The sequence below is a fragment of the Monosiga brevicollis genome, genomic scaffold (genome assembly GCF_000002865.3).
Source record: "Monosiga brevicollis MX1 MONBRscaffold_7 genomic scaffold, whole genome shotgun sequence".
Classification (NCBI taxonomy): Eukaryota; class Choanoflagellata; order Craspedida; family Salpingoecidae; genus Monosiga; species Monosiga brevicollis.
The window spans coordinates 262919-278201 of NW_001865044.1; the positions used below are offsets into that span (position 1 = coordinate 262919).

At 55.1% G+C, this 15283-nt stretch overlaps 5 protein-coding genes across 5 annotated transcripts; 2 read left to right on the top strand and 3 right to left on the bottom strand.

Annotated features, from left to right (window-relative positions):
* Nucleotides 1-656: 656 nt before the first annotated feature.
* Nucleotides 657-1958, top strand: MONBRDRAFT_24502 (uncharacterized protein; the record flags this gene model as incomplete). The annotated part of the gene is made up of 1 exon (XM_001744785.1): nucleotides 657-1958. The coding sequence occupies one exon, from the start codon at nucleotides 657-659 to the stop codon at nucleotides 1956-1958; it is 1302 nt and encodes a 433-aa protein (XP_001744837.1).
* A 444-nt stretch (nucleotides 1959-2402) lies between these two features.
* On the bottom strand, nucleotides 2403-3482 carry MONBRDRAFT_7324 (uncharacterized protein; the record flags this gene model as incomplete). Its single annotated transcript, XM_001744950.1, has 2 exons — nucleotides 2403-3334; nucleotides 3422-3482. The coding sequence occupies 2 exons, from the start codon at nucleotides 3480-3482 to the stop codon at nucleotides 2403-2405; spliced, it is 993 nt and encodes a 330-aa protein (XP_001745002.1).
* A 903-nt stretch (nucleotides 3483-4385) lies between these two features.
* Nucleotides 4386-6029, top strand: MONBRDRAFT_16495 (uncharacterized protein; the record flags this gene model as incomplete). The annotated part of the gene is made up of 5 exons (XM_001744786.1): nucleotides 4386-4476; nucleotides 4570-4813; nucleotides 4945-5183; nucleotides 5260-5780; nucleotides 5931-6029. 5 exons carry the CDS (start codon nucleotides 4386-4388, stop codon nucleotides 6027-6029), a joined length of 1194 nt encoding a protein of 397 aa, XP_001744838.1.
* A 487-nt stretch (nucleotides 6030-6516) lies between these two features.
* On the bottom strand, nucleotides 6517-7759 carry MONBRDRAFT_20615 (uncharacterized protein; the record flags this gene model as incomplete). The annotated part of the gene is made up of 6 exons (XM_001744951.1): nucleotides 6517-6586; nucleotides 6704-6786; nucleotides 6878-6949; nucleotides 7170-7220; nucleotides 7359-7551; nucleotides 7680-7759. Coding segments are annotated over 6 exons (549 nt in total), but the record flags the coding sequence as incomplete, so codon positions are not given.
* A 695-nt stretch (nucleotides 7760-8454) lies between these two features.
* MONBRDRAFT_36654 (uncharacterized protein) lies at nucleotides 8455-15041 on the bottom strand (the record flags this gene model as incomplete). Its single annotated transcript, XM_001744952.1, has 12 exons — nucleotides 8455-8649; nucleotides 8756-9649; nucleotides 9792-9875; nucleotides 9952-10344; nucleotides 10415-10524; nucleotides 10623-11173; nucleotides 11316-11620; nucleotides 11770-12058; nucleotides 12279-12496; nucleotides 13175-13337; nucleotides 14413-14453; nucleotides 14907-15041. 12 exons carry the CDS (start codon nucleotides 15039-15041, stop codon nucleotides 8455-8457), a joined length of 3378 nt encoding a protein of 1125 aa, XP_001745004.1.
* Between the last annotated feature and the right edge of the window lie 242 nt (nucleotides 15042-15283).

The following is a 15283-nucleotide window of genomic DNA, read 5'->3' on the forward strand; positions in this document are numbered from 1 at the left end:
AAGGTGTCCAAAATGCGCGCCAAGTAGTCACCTTTCAGCTGCAGAAAGTGTATTGCTGACAACACAAGCTTTCGTTCAGTCCATACGGTATGCGACAACAAGTACAAATTTCTCGACATTAAGCATCTTTCAAGGCGCCCTTTCTCAAACCTTAAAAGGGGCGGGATGTCACTTCTGGAGCAAAAGTCAAACTTATCGCAGTTATTAACATATGAAGCCTTGAATATCACTTGGAGTTTATGCAGCGATATTTTGAGAAGTTGTTGTTGTGGCCTTTGTTTTTGGAGGGTTGTGTTTTCTTTCTTCTCTTGGGTACGCTCCGAATCCGACTCCGAGCGACGCCTTTTTGGCAGTCCAACGTCTTTTGCACGTGCCACTGGTGGCCTTGGCGGCGGGGCTTGGTACGCGCATGGTCTGGCAGCCTCATCTCATACAGTCGTTGTGCTTGTTGGGTTGGGATGATCCTGTTCTGCTGACTTCTTGGTAGGTGGTACAAGCTTGGGGTCGCACCGCGCGCGCTCACAGCGAGACGACCGCCACAAACGTGCACCATGTTCCTGCAACGCGTCTATGGCCTGCTGGCCGAGATGTTGCCCGACATGCTCTGGCAGCTATTTTGGGAATGTTTCACGTTTTTCTTTCGGTGTATCGGGGCTATGCCTCGTCTGGTGCGCACTTTTCTGGCCACGGCCTTTGTCTGGTTCCTCCGTGCTCAGGTGGACACGTTCTGGACCTGGTTCCAATGGCGGGTCTGGTTTCACCACCCCCGCACCATTGGGCATGATGAAAAGCGCCTGGCGTCTGGCATTGCCAAGCTTGAGCGTGTGCCATATGGTCCGCACCGCCTGGAGCAGCTGCACAAGCTTGAGCCCGATGAGGAGCACGCCGCTCAGCTTGCAGATGCGCCTTGCCGCCACATGCTCTACGCCCACGGGGGTGGCTTTGTGTTTGCTTCGTCGGCCGTCCTTCTGCAATCCGTCACCAGCTTTGTCCGTCGCGGCTTTACCGTCTACAGCATGGACTACCCGCTGGCCCCGGAAGACCGCTTCCCTACTGCCCTCATCTCCGTTCTAGACTGCCTGCATTGGATCAGGGAGACCGAGGGCGTGGAGCGGGTGGTGGTTCTTGGCGACTCGGCTGGAGCCAGCCTGGTCTCCATGGCCGCGGCCATTATCATGAACGACAAACTTCGCCGCGACTTTGCGCAAGCCACGGCACGCCCTGAGCTCGAGTCATGGTCCTACCCCGTCATCGAGCGTTTAGGCTGCCTGTACGGCCTCTTGGATCAAACGAGCTGGCGTGGTCGCCAACTCAAGCAGATTACCATGATTGAAAACTTCCTGGCTGAAGGTGGCATTGCCAGCTGCCTCGAGCTGTATGCCAGCCAAAGCAACGTTTTTGAGAACCGACTCTGTCTGATGGACATTGTTGACGAGATTGAACGCTTCCCTCGAACCCTCTTTATCGGCGGCTCGCAAGACCCTCTCGTGTACTCGACCGTTGTCGCCCACGAGAAGCTTCTCACCAAGAACCTCGACGTGCATTGCAAGATCTACCCGGCTCGCCACGGCTTTTTTGGCGTGCCCTTGGAATGGACCTTTGGTGCCTGGCGTACTGACGCGCAGCCTGCCTTTGAGCTTCTGGCCCATTTCTTCGAACAGCCCATCGAGGCCGTCGAGGCAAACTCGGCTCTGGGTCCCGATGCTGTCGATGCCGAGCGTGGCTCCCAAACCTCCCGCCCCGCCTACCAGCATATCCAAGGCCACCGCCGCCGTTGTTCCTGGGACCGGACTGGCCAGACCTGCTGCAGCGAGGACCGCGGCGATTTTGGCCTGTATGCCCTCAAGGCGTACGATCGCATTGTCAGCGACCTGCATTCAGAAGCCGATGATAGCGATAGCGATAGCACCGTCTCGGCCGAACAGGTGTTGCGCACCACCATGCTGCGACGCAGGTGATGTGACCCACCTTGGTCGCGCATGGCCGTTTGCTTTTTTTTGCCTCAGTTGCAATGTCCCTTGAGACCCTTGCCCGGACGCGGGGGCGTGACCTGCACTTGAGGCAAGCCGAAGCGCGATTCTTTCTTGGCACATGCCTCAGATTGTGTCTGTGTTTTCCACTCTCTATGGTCGTTTGAGTTTCTTTCCTTTTCACTTTTTCGTTTTGTTTTGAAAGGTAAAAAAACGTGTAATTCTTTCTTGGTCGAGCCCCCTTTGTCCATGATGCATGGTGGGGTGGGGATTTCCCTCCTTCTTCTTCACCCATCAGGCAAACTGTGTGTCGAGGGTTAGATGTTATTGTCGTTACTGGTTTGGCCTGTATAAATTTTGGATATCATATTGGTGAATGGCTCGTTATTTTCCCACCAGTCATTGCGCGCGGCCTTTTGTCATTGCTACCAGTCAAGTCTGAGCGGGCGACGTTGGAAGATTGAGGGTCACTTGCCCTTCGATGGGCTGGCGGCACATGGGGCAGCCCCCTTGAGCATAGGGGGCGCAAGCAGCACAGCAGCAGAGGTGATGGCAGGGGCGGAAAATCACCCGTGCTGGCTCGTCCAGGCAAATAATGCAGACTTGTTCATCCGTGCCAGCAAAGGTGCGCTGGGGTAGCAACAGATGTCCGTTGTTAAGGCGGACTTGCGTGCCAACCAGCGCCCAAGCTTCGCCCGCTGATGGCCGTTCCAGCTGGAGCAGTAGCGCGCTAACGCCATGTTGAGCGACAGCCCCCTCCCATCGAGGGGTAACAAGAAGGGCAAGTAGCAGCACCCCAGGGCCTGGGTCTTCAATCTCATGGATGGGGGCTGTATTGGATCCCGTCAAGCCTTCTGCACCCTGCGCGGGTCCGCCCAGGGTTGACCGGGTGTGCAAAGCTTCCTGCCAGCGCGGGTCAGATTGGATATGCTCGTTGGCGTTGGAAAAATGCAGGTTTAGACGCTCGCGCGACGCTACGTCGGGCAAAGTCAGCACATCGAGGTCAATGCCACAAGGATGAAAGACACGCAGCCCCAGTTGCTCCGGCGTGAGGATAGGGCGCACGGGCAGGTCCACCTGCTGATCAGCTCGCTGTCGCACGGCATGCTGACGCTGCTCCTCGGTCGCTCGGGCCCGAGCTTCCTGGCCCGCCGCAAAGGCCAGGTTCACGCGAAATGCACCATTGCCCGCCAAGATGCCCATTATTGTCCAACCAAGAAGCGCCAACGCCGCCCCCCAGAACACGGTGCTGATCCAGCTGGCAGCGCTTCTCACGTCCTGGGGAGGATCCTCAGTCGGAACGCGGGGGGTCGCGTTGTGTGCCACGATGGGCTCCTCTGGCCATGGTGGCGGGTTGGACTCCGCTTGAAGCCAGGACCAGAGAAAATAAATGGCCACTGTAGCCACAGCAAGCTGCCTGGGCCCCGGATGCCACTCCCAATGCCACTCACCGTGCCACTCCCATCGCCGTTCCGGCGCCAGCGCCTCTGCTGCTGCTTCGCGCGCCGCCATTGGAAGCCGAAATGATGACAATCTGACATTACGCTCCATCTTTTTGGTCTCCACGAGTCTTGTCCAGTCTCCTCACAGATTCGTAGTCTTGGTCGAGACTGCCGCGAGATGATGTTGAAGTGTAGAATTAATCACACTTGCACTTGATCAGCCATCAAGACCACACACGCGGTCCCCTCACACACGGACCAAGAGAGCATGACAAGGGCAAGGCACCCTGCAAGAGGGCCAGGCTGAACCGCGATCAATTGCAGAGAGATGAGAAAATTACCAACGCCAAAACGTTTAAAAATCAACGTAAATGAGAGAGAGAGGTGGATCCGCACGTAAACTCAGAGAACCGTGGCAAGTTCCTGCATAGCGACAGAGAAATCAGCGCGAGCGGGGTGTGGCTGTCGACAACGCGGTTTCAAGTGTTCTTTTCCCTTTTGAAGACACACACACCAACACAGTAAGTCGCGGTCACTGCGCGCCCTCCCGCCCCGCCTCTTGGCAAAAAGGGCAGCCAGTGGGTGAGCTCTTGCATTCATGTGACACGGCACAAGAGAGAAGCCTTGTGGAGGAATGAAGCAGGAGCCCAGGGTGACCTGTGGAGCGTTGCCCTTTTGTGTTGCGGTGGTCGCTGGGCGTGCGTGGTGACCACGAGTTGCCTCTGGAGTAGCTCCAGGCTGGGCGCTGAGTGCACGCAGCGTGCATCGCAATGATGGCTGCCTGCTTTTGATGCACTGGCTACCTTGCCCCTTGGCTTGGTGATTCAGGGGCAGTGTGTTGTCCTTTGTTCCTTTTGTCTTCTCTTCGTTTTCCTCATCTGCGGGAGAGCCCTCGTGCTAGAGCAAAAGATGCATTCGACTCACCCTGTGCACGGTCTTGGTTTTTTTTCTTCTCCTCTTCTTTCCTTCGTAGATGGCGGCTGCTTATGAAGAGGAGCGGGCCCCTGGCCTTGAGGAGGCTGATGTGGTCACCAAGTACAAGATGGGCGCTGAGATGCTCAACCGTGCGTTTAACCCCCCACCCGCCCTAGGCTATGCGCATGCACTCTTTCTCACTACAGAATCGACCCTCGGGTGGTTTATTTGTTTTTCCTCAGGCGCACTGCAACATGTTGCTTCCCTCTGCGTCGAGGGCGCTTCGGTGCTCGAGCTGTGCGAGGCTGGTGACGCCGCCATGGAGAAGGAGGTCGGCACCGTCTTCAACAAGAAGGTTGAGGGTCAGCTCATCCCCAAGGGTATTGCCTTCCCTACCTGCATCAACATCAACGAGATTCTCTTCAACTACTCGCCCCTGAAGTCGGACAAGCCCACTCAGCTCAAGGCTGGAGATGTCGTTAAGATGTCAGTCACCCCTGGATTCATGACCCGGCCACCACCCGACCCATGCCTGGGTTCGCCTCAGAACAGACACATCGATCTCATCCGTTTTTGTTTTTGTTTTTCTCTCTCTTCGTTTTGTGAATTTTGCGTAGTGACATGGGTCTGCACTTGGACGGCTACATTGTGGTCAACGCACACACCGTCGTGGTTGGCGCCAGCGCCGCCGCCCCGGTCACTGGCCGCAAGGCCGATGCCATCCTCGCGGCCTACTACGCCTGCGAGGTTGCCGCCCGCCTCATCAAGCCTGGCAACAAGTCGTCCGATGTCACGGCTGCCATCCAGAAGGTTGTTAAGACTTTCAACTGCAACGCCATTGAGGGTATGTTGTCGCGTGCTGCAACCGCACGCTTGCCCGGTGACCGCGCGACGTACCTCACTCACACCGCTTGGCATTGGCATGGATGCAGATATTGCCAGCTATCAGATGGAGCACGACGAGCTGATGTCTGAGAAGTCGATCAACCAGAACCCTTCAGAGGCTGCACGCAAGGACATCAAGGTCCACACTTTCGAGGCCAACGAGGTGTACGCCATTGACGTCCTGGTCAGCACCGGCGAGGGCAAGGCGCGCCAGACTGCCAACCGTGCCACCGTCTTCCGCCCCACGGGAGAACTCTACCAGCTCAAGCTCAAGCATGCTCGCCAGTTCTTCGGTGAGGTCCAGAAGAAGACTTCCAACAAGCCCATGGCAATCACCTTGCGTGGCTTTGAGAACGAGGCCCAGACCAAGATGGGTGTCAAGGAGTGCGTCGAGCACGGTTTGATCCAGCCCATGGAGGTCATGGCTGACAAGGAGGGCGAGTACGTGGCCCAGTTCCGCGTCACCACCCTGCTCATGCCCAACGGCAACCTCAAGATCACCACTGGCGGCTTTGACCCTGCCACCTGCAAGTCTGAGTTTAGCATCGAGGACGAGGAGATCAAGAAGGTTTGTTTTTCTCTCTCTCTCTCTCTCTCTCTCTCTCTCTCTCTCTCTCTCTCTCTCTCTCTCTCTCTCTCTCTCTCTGTGCTTCCGCTCGCGGCTCACACGTGTCCCTTTTTGTTTGTTTGTTTGCACTTGGTGTGTCAACTCTCTTAGATTCTGTCCCAGAACCTGAGCGCCAAGGCTGGTAAGAAGAAGAAGAAAAACAACAAGAAGAAGGCCGATGAGGCGGCCAGCGCTGGCGATGCCAACTAAACGCCCTCCTTGTCCAATCATCCCCGTGTTTGCTCGTGTCGTTTCCCAATTGCAAACCCATTTCAGCACCTTGCTTAAACCACGAAAGACAAAAGTCAAACGCGAAACCCAGCAGTTGAACGCAAGCGAGAATGATGCGAATGATGCCTAGCAGCACATTATCATGTCAGACATTTCAATTGTTATCACATTTCAAGACTGAGCGCTTCGCAGAACCAAACACGAACATCCATTCGGCTCAGGACAACAACAATAACCAAACTTCCATACAGGATACGGCCAATTCAGCCCAGGTACAGCTTGACAAGTAACTGTTTGCTTTGCAAACTTAGTCGCGGCGCAACTGATCCAGGCGTGCCTACAATGCAGCATCAAAAAGCCATGAGGTGAAACAGAGCAGGCCGCACATTTGAAAGTGGGATGAGCTTACCTGCAGATCGGCCTCGGGTCCCACAGCCTCGGCTTGGGCGGGTTGTTGCATGGCCTGAGGTGCCGATGCCATCTCACCCGTCAGGTTCAAGCCGAGTTCATCTAGAACCTGGTTGACCAGTTGCTCGCTAACAACGCACATTGCACCGGAACATGAGACGACCATCTCGTAGAACAAATAGAAAAACATAACAAAGAAAGAAAGGATGCGAGGACAAACGCAGACAGAGGGCTCTGGGACAGACCTCTCCTCATCATCCTCCTCATCGCCTAAGACCTCGTCCACCGTGTCATCCATGATCTCTTGCTTCATATCCATCATCTCCGACTACACCCAAGTCGAGGAAGAATGAGACAAAAAAGGCAGAGCTGCCAGGAACGCCATTCCTTGGCGACAGAAAGCAATCGAGCACCCTTACCTGTTTCTCAAACTCCATCATAATCTGCTGCAATCCTGGCAAGTTCATTTGGGCATTCATGCGACCCATGGCCTAAATGCCACCACCAGAGCATAAGCACTACCTGTGAGAGCGTCCAGGTGGAAGATTGCACAGTCGGTCCACCACAAGTGTACGTTTGGCGCAGCACCAACGGTGGAACAGGGGGGAGCTGGGAAATCCCCCCCGGTTCGGCTGGCTCTCAAAAACCAACGAACAAACAATTTTTTCCCACTTGCGCATGCACAGGCAAGATTGCATTTATTCAACAAACCTTGGTGACGCCCTTCATGGCTTGAGCCATCGAATTGGTAGATTTCAGGGTCTAGAATCCAAGACGCAAAGCCAGAGCCAGATCGGTTAGACACCTCATCATCTCCACATGCAGAAAATCCAGAGCAAACGGGAAGAGGTGTGGTACACACTGTCATCGCAAGGGGCTTGAGCAAGGCTCCAGACTAACCTGAATCTTCAAGGATACAGCCTGAATCTGAGTCTTCATCATGATCATCTTCTTCACGTAACGTCGAGTGCGAACGACATCCTTGGCCATGATCTTGCTGGCCTCCACCTGTCCCGCCTTGGCAGCCTTTTTAATGTCAATCAAGGTCTTGGCTTCCTGTCGCTCGAGCGCGGTGCGTTCGCGATCCAGCTCACTGAGACACCCCCAAAGAAACGTACAAACGGCACAACTGAGAGATGAGACAAGGCACATAGCAAGCCTTCCCACGGGCACAATTCCCAAGAGACACTTGAAAAGAAGGGCGGTGCAGCAAGAACGCACCGCATGGCCTTCTTGAGCATGCGCTGGTTCTCGCGCAACAGCTCCTCGGGCGTCTTCTTGCGACCAAAGAGCCACTCCATGGTTTCCAGTGACTATAACTTTCAAGCGCAAGACCGTTCTTCACGCCAAAGCGCACGCTGCCTGCCACCAATGGCCAAGTTCAAGGTCAGTACAGCACCGCCACATCACCCGCGCGAGACTTGAAAGCATCACGTCTCCGACACACACCTTGATGATCAAAAAGAGAGAGAGAGACAGAGACAGAGACAGAGACAGAGAGAGAGAGAGAGAGAGAGAGACAAAAAAGAGAAAAATAAAACAAAACACACACACACACACACACACACACACACACACACACACACACACACACACACACACACACACACACACACCAATTCATCTCTTTCTTCTCTCCCTTTGCTGTTGATGCCTTTTGTTTTGTCTCTCTCTCTCTCTCTCTCTCTCTCTGTCTTCGCTGAGATACACATGTAGCTGAAGACAATTCGTCGAGGTTACATGTGGAGGGCGGCGCGGTGCGAGCGAGGGGATCGGTGAGCGAGGGGTCGCTGGGGTGGCATCCTGGGCTTCTGTCGAATAGATCGCAACGGTGAGCATGGATGGCTGGTTTTTTCTTTTTTTTTTTTTTTCTTGTTGGTGTTGTGTTGCAAATGGCTGTTACAGGAACATAAAATCAATTCTAATGACGCCCAGGGCCAAGGTTATCGCCCATACGAGCAGGCCGCTCACACGGCCAGGACAACGCTATTTACTGTTAGTAGTCGTGGTCCATGTAGGTGTAGTTCAAGGGCTGCCGCGCCACCTGGATTGGGGCATGTACAGCGTCCGATGAGACGGGGATGTGAACTGTGGTGCTCGGATAGCCGGGCGCGCTGGCTTCCACAACAATGTCCTGCGCGCCCGAGCAGTCACCGACGTCCACGTCCACAAATCCGCGATCGAGCGTCACCTAAATTCACAATGATGGATACAATTTCAAATGAAGTTGATGCTGAGTCAGCCGCCAAAGGCAGTCCGTGCAACCAGATGGGGCATCAGCAAAGCAGGCAACGTACATTGGCTACAAGGCCACGGTGGGCACTAACGCAGTCCAGCGTCACTTGCACGTAAGCGCGCACGAGGCCAAAGTAGGTGGTAGCGTTTTGCGCCTTGGGGTTGTGCAGGGACATGTGGTCACCATTTCCCACGCCGATCAGGCGGCCTGGGCCGCTGACCACGGCAAACGAGACATTCGCGGAGCTGAGCGTTACCAACGCCCCCTGCTCGTCCTGCAGGGCCACATGCAGCATGGCCGTGTCCTCTCCGTCCAAGTAAAGGTGCGTGCCCGTGCCCGTGCTGGCCGCGGGTGCATCCACCACCAACGACAGTTGGCTCGGAGCCATGGGGCCCACCAAAGTGTGCTCAGCTCGCAGTTGATGCTGCTGATCATACCCGCGCGCAACTAATCTTTGAAACACCGGGGGCGCGGTGCGGGCCGCTCCAACCCAGGTAAGATTTTTAGCCCGACTGCTATTGTAGCATGAAGCAGGCTCATACACGCCTCGCCAGCAACCCGAGCCATCTTGATACTGCCAAATGGAACAGCTCGCCTCAGCGCAGCACGCTGCCTCGCACGCCGATGCACTCTGGGAAATCGTGTCTTGCTTCAAACCGTGGCACTGCGTGGTTGCCAAGATGGGAAAGTCACAACCTCCAGGCTTGTTGGAGACGGGCAACGTCAGGGCATTGGACATTCCGACCACCACGGCCTGAATCCCGGAGGAGTGATTGTCGCCCACTACTTCCACATAGGGTAGAGAAGAGATGAGGTTGATTGTGGCTGTGCGATTGTCCACTTGAATATAATTGGGCAAATCCTCCACGTGCACCAGATCCAGCGATGGCAAGGGCGGGCGCCCGGCGTCTGTGGTGTCCATCATGGCTAGCCAATTGACGCGGTACCAGTAGGCCTACAAAAAGATTTTCAGTCGTGGTTGTTGTTGTCGTGGTTGGCGCTGCGAGTGAACGGATGGTTGCGAAGGATGTTGGACACGGACGGTATATCTGTGCCAAAGGCGCGCACAGCAAAGGCAAAAGGCAGCAAAAACTTACGTGCTGCTTTGGAAACATGGCCAGATCAAATTGCCCAAAGCTGGAGCTGATGCTGGGGTACGATCCTGCGGGCTCTCCATAGTACTATGGCCACCAACATGAGTGTGTATCAAAGCCAGGCACGAACGAATGGATGGCCCACATTCGAGTCCAAACGCACGTCTGTCAGCGTCCACACTCCGAGCGAACCCGTGACATAGGGTAGGAGGCCCGGTGAGTTTTGATCACGGATGCACGAGCTGATGAGACGATCCTCGGCGGGATTGCGCTGGGAGGTACAACTGCAACACTCGCTGAGCACCGTGGGCTCGGTTGGATACTCGGCATGCCACTGGATGAAGGTGTTGTTCTTGCTGTGTGAGAAGCCTTGTACGTCCAAGGCGGCTGTAAAGCCGTTGGCTGCCAGGGGTCGCGATGGATCAAGGGCTCGAGCTTGCGCCGAGTATGCAATTCCGGTTCGGTTATCGTTTTGGTCGCACTCCACTTCATTGCAGTGGCTCCACACGATGATGGACGGGTGATTTCGATCGCGCTTCACTATATCGTGCATTTCCTACCATGTACTGCGTAAGTGAGGCCCGCGTGCTCTTCCAGTGCCGAAAGAATCATAGGGGCTGGGATACCTGAACATATTCAAGGCCATAGTCACGATTCTCATCCCAAACCAGCACGCCAGCAGCATCCAGCATGTCATAGAGCGACTTGCGATACGGATTGTGGCTCATGCGCCAGACTACCGCGATAACAAAGTTCACAAAAGTTGGCATAAAGCTGGAGGTGCTTTTTAGCGGGCTGGCCTACTCAACGCAACGCCATGCTCGGGAGACGTACTGTTGGCGCCAAGTGCACGCAGTGATTGAATGCGGACCAAATTCACACGATCCGCCATGGCGACGCCAATCCCAGTCAAACTGTTGTGGTTGCTGAAGCCACGAAAATTCAAGTGCACACCATTGTGCCAATACCCACTGGCACCCGTCCAATTAGTGAAACGAAAGCCCGTCTGCGTTTTGGCACTGTCTATTGCAACCGTGTCCAAGAGGAGCGTGGCCGTGGCCATGTACAGGGTTGGGCGCTGGATGCTCCATAGGCTTGCGTTTGCGACATTCAACAAAGCGTGGCATGTATGGGAGTTGCCCGTCGCCACGGCGCTCGAGCCAGAGCAGCTGGTCGTGCTCAACACGGTGCCATCAAACTTGCTCACGACAAAAAGCGCCTGCACCCGACTGACATCCACGCCTTGGTCCAGCTCAAACTCGAGTGATGCCCTCACGGCTTGTTGGCTGATTTCAGGATCAACGAAGAAGCCACCCTGCACGATGGCAGCCATGCGTGGGGCGATGACCAGTTGGACCGGGCGGTACAAACCGCCTCCTTCGTACCTGGGACAAAAGCACAATCGCTTTGACTGAACAAGCATGCCATGATGTCGGGGCATATACACGAGACAGAAGAGCACAGAAGGTGCTTTGGATTTGCAATAAGAAAGTAGAGAGAGGAGAGACATGGCGAATGGGCACTGACCAATGACCACTGCCATAGGATGCGTCAACGCGCACGGCTAGAACGTTGTGACCTGTGCGCACGGAAGATGCGTTGTGCAAGGGAACGGTAAACTCGGTATAGCCGCAGCTGTGGGCTGCCAGATATTCGCCGTTGAGCCAGATCTGAGCAAAGTGAAAGACCCCCTCAAAACGGAGCAACACCGAGGTGTTGACGAGCATGTCGGAGCTGAGAGCAAAATGCTTTCGATACCAGCTGACGTTGCGCTCAAACGAGCCGTGACGAAAGTCATTGTTGGGTGAGAAGTGTGCGTTCTCAATGATAAACTATGCCGAGATGTTACAAGGATGGCGACACACAGCAATGTCAAGGCAGCAAAGTGGCAACAAGACAACGCAGCGAAGGATGAGATCAACTGGCTGGCAGCTTGGCAGCGACGGTCGCAGTTGCAGGCGATCGCTACCGCAATCCTCACGAGGCAACCAACATCATGGGGAGCATCAACAGTTTGCCAGGCGCTATCATCAAGATTTTCGGCGCTGTTGTCATAGGATGTACGCAAGGAAGGCACTGATGTACGGCGACCGCCATTCAGGGCTGCGGCCGTGCCATTAAAAGAACAGGTCGAGGTGTTACCGCCATGATAGCAGCGGCGGTTGCTGGCATCGATGCGCCACTGAAAGAGGCTGCCGTGAGGAGATCCGCTCATGATAGCTGCCTCGGCCAAGAATATCAGCGGCAGTGCCAACGTACCACATAGCAGTCTGGGTTGTAGCAGCAGGCCATGGCACAATCATAATCATTCATGCGGTTGGGGTTGGGATATAAATCTGTGCACCTGGGCATGTGAATCTGATGTCAGCATCGTCGAGTTTTTAAGTTTCGAGCTTGCCCGATACGATTGATGAGGCCATGGAGAAAAGCCTCGGGCAAACACTGGTCAGGGCCATCCCCCACGCTTCACACAGGAGGGCGAGCGCTCACGTGTAGGTACCATTGTAGTACTCTTGATAGTCACAGTGAGCATTGGGCCCAGTGCCCCCGTCCGGACTGGGGCCGTAGCGAAAGCGCCAGCCGTAGTTGAAGTTGATGACTGTTGCTGCCTGAGCCACCGTAGCCACCGTAGCCACCAAGGCCCACACCAGCACCACGCGACGGGCCACCATCGCTCCTGATGCTCCCGCTCGGCGATCCCCCCCGATCTTCATTAAAAAATAATAAAATCAAAGTTTTGTTTGTGTTTTGTTTGTTGATGTTTTGCTTGTTGTTGTTGTCATTTGAGCGGATTTCAAGATCGGTTGGGCTCTTGAAGCTGGAATCACGACATGCGGGCGAGATGCATGCATGTATTCACAAAAGCTCATGCCAGCTCGGATCGCTTTGCTTCAAACAACACTGTGACGCAAAAGATTTGATACTCGGGCACAGGCGAGACGCTCAGCGTCTAAAGTTTTGGACAATGTCACGTGGGCTAGGTGTAGACGACGGTCAGGTGGCCAATCGGACTGCGGCACATCAAACACGAGCCCTGCTGTTGGTTTACCACGTATTCCAGAGCGCAGGTAGCGCAGAGACAGAGGTGCTTGCAGGGCTGCTCCCACCCGGCATCAGATACCCAGAAGATGCAGGCGAAATTCATCATGAGTAGGCAAAGGATGCTTTCTGCGAGGCCAACGCGTCGACACTCACCAAAATGAGCACGCTCCTGGGGCGTGTGTAGCAGATCACGCATGGATTCTGATAAAGCGCAACACGGTGGTCGAGACAAGAGTGAGGCGACAGAGATGACAGCACGCATGATGGGGCGCAATGCAACGTGGAGCCAAACCATCAGGCCCCTTGCCACGAGCACGCTTTAAAGTAACCGGGGATGCGCCAACCTCGTCTTCCTTGGGATTGGCAGCTTCATCATCGGCAGCACGCTGCAAACTTGCAAAAATGGCGCGCTGGTCGTCGCCGCGAGACTCTGGTAATAGCTCGATCAGCCCCAGCCCCAAACCAATGCGGGTGACAACCCGGCGCAAATAGGACCGCCGCCACCACCTGTACGCCAGGACAGGAAGAGTTGAGGTGTTACGCAGGCGGGCAGATCAATAAGGAGAGAAAGGCGAAACGATGTCCATGGCCTCGGGCCAAAGGCACGCCAAGGCACACCTGAAAATGGGCCGACGCCCGAGGGTCAAGGCGAGCACCACAGTCGAGCTGACAAACATTACGCGCAAACCCTTGAGCACTGCCAGCGTTGTACACAGGCTAATTGGTGTAGGAAGACAAAAGCATGAATGAAAGCGTCTTTATCCAAGACACGAATACGGGCAGATCCTAAAGGCAAAGACCCACTCATTCAAATACTCCTGCAGCGTCTTTTTAGTTAATGTGAGGCCAAGCTTTGGCCCAGAAACAAGGGCATGCTCGCCGTTGTGAATGGTTAACAGCCCTATCAAGAAGCCCAGCAGGGGAGATCAGAGGGACAATGAGATGACCCATAACTTGACTTCAAGACATATCAGAGCTCAAGGAACGAACTCACCCAAGCCGAGGACGACAGCATTCTGCGGCATCCATCGAACGCGCTCTTCGTACCCCTATTCCCGCCATGACTTCACCGATAAGGTTCATCCATCTTTGCAAACGTGACACGCCTGATTCCATTGACAAAATATGCCATCGCCGCAAAACCATACCGTGATGCCGTTGCCAGAGACCCGGGTGTACATCCAAGATGCCCACGACGCCGGGACAGTTTCATAGAAAGCACTCTGCACATGTTCGAGTGCCACTCGATGATCGTGGACGGCGTCGCGTAGGGTGGGCAACGCCAGGCTGCCAAGCATGGTTGCAGCAGAAACATGGCGTGGTTGAGAACAAGCCACAATGACCGGGCTTGCTGTTGTCGATACCTGGTGCTTCGAAAAGGAGCTGCCCTCATACCTGGCCGGTGCGGTAAACGGCCATGGCGGTGTCCTCAGGCTGGCAGCCGCCACATTTTGCTGGCTGTGCAGGACTCGACTGCGAGAGACCCTGCATGTGTACGCGCGTCAGGCACATCATGAACGGTGAGCCAATGGTGATCTACTCGTGGGCGCATTCCAAACTACCGCAGATGCCGGGTACGCACCCCTTTTGCGTGTAGTGCTGCAGGTGCTCAGCCTGCACAACCTACAAAAGGGCACAGGAAGGAAGCAATAACGTCAAATAAACCAGCCAGTGCTAAGTCCCATCGGGCCGCCACTTGGAATACAGCCAAGTCAAGATGGTCCGAGGCTAGACTGTACCACAAGCTCTTCGCCAGCAGGCCCATGCAGCGGTGTCTTGGCGTGCACTTGGCCGGTCACAGCCACATATCGAGGCTCTAACCCACATGTACGAGCACAATGGCCACAAGTGCCCTTAGCCACCACCGAGCCCTTCAAGCAAGCACGTTTCAGACCAAGTCACGGGGACGCTAAAGGAGGCAGCCGTGAATTTTCGCCACACACCTGTGCCAGACCGCATGTTGCGACACGCTGTTCCTATGGATTCTTCCTGCAGGCCCTATGCGCAGACCACTGTCATGGCTCGAGGTCTGTCCGCATCCTAGCGTACGCTATTGCAAGCCGTGGAGGAACAAACCTGGACGAGCTGAACCTCGCTGGCTGTCGTGCGACAAGCCTGGTCAATCATAAACGACAGCGCTGCTCCCAAGGACAAGCTAACGGTAACGACCACATCTGAGATGCGATCCCCAAACTCCACGTTGACGTCCATGATCATGCAACAGCCGCAGCCGTGGCAGCAACGACAGCGAGCGTCGCAGTGACGGCAGTGGCGGCAACAATGGCCAGTCAGTCACCAGCTGGTGCCCAGAGGGGAAAAAAAATAGTTTCCTCCTCTTGCACAAAACTTTGCTCTTTCTTGTCATCACAAGTTTGAAAAAAAAAATAGCAGCGTCTGCTTGGTTATGAGCGCGTCACCCGCATATGTGTCGAGCAGGTGGCTCGGTCGAGGCA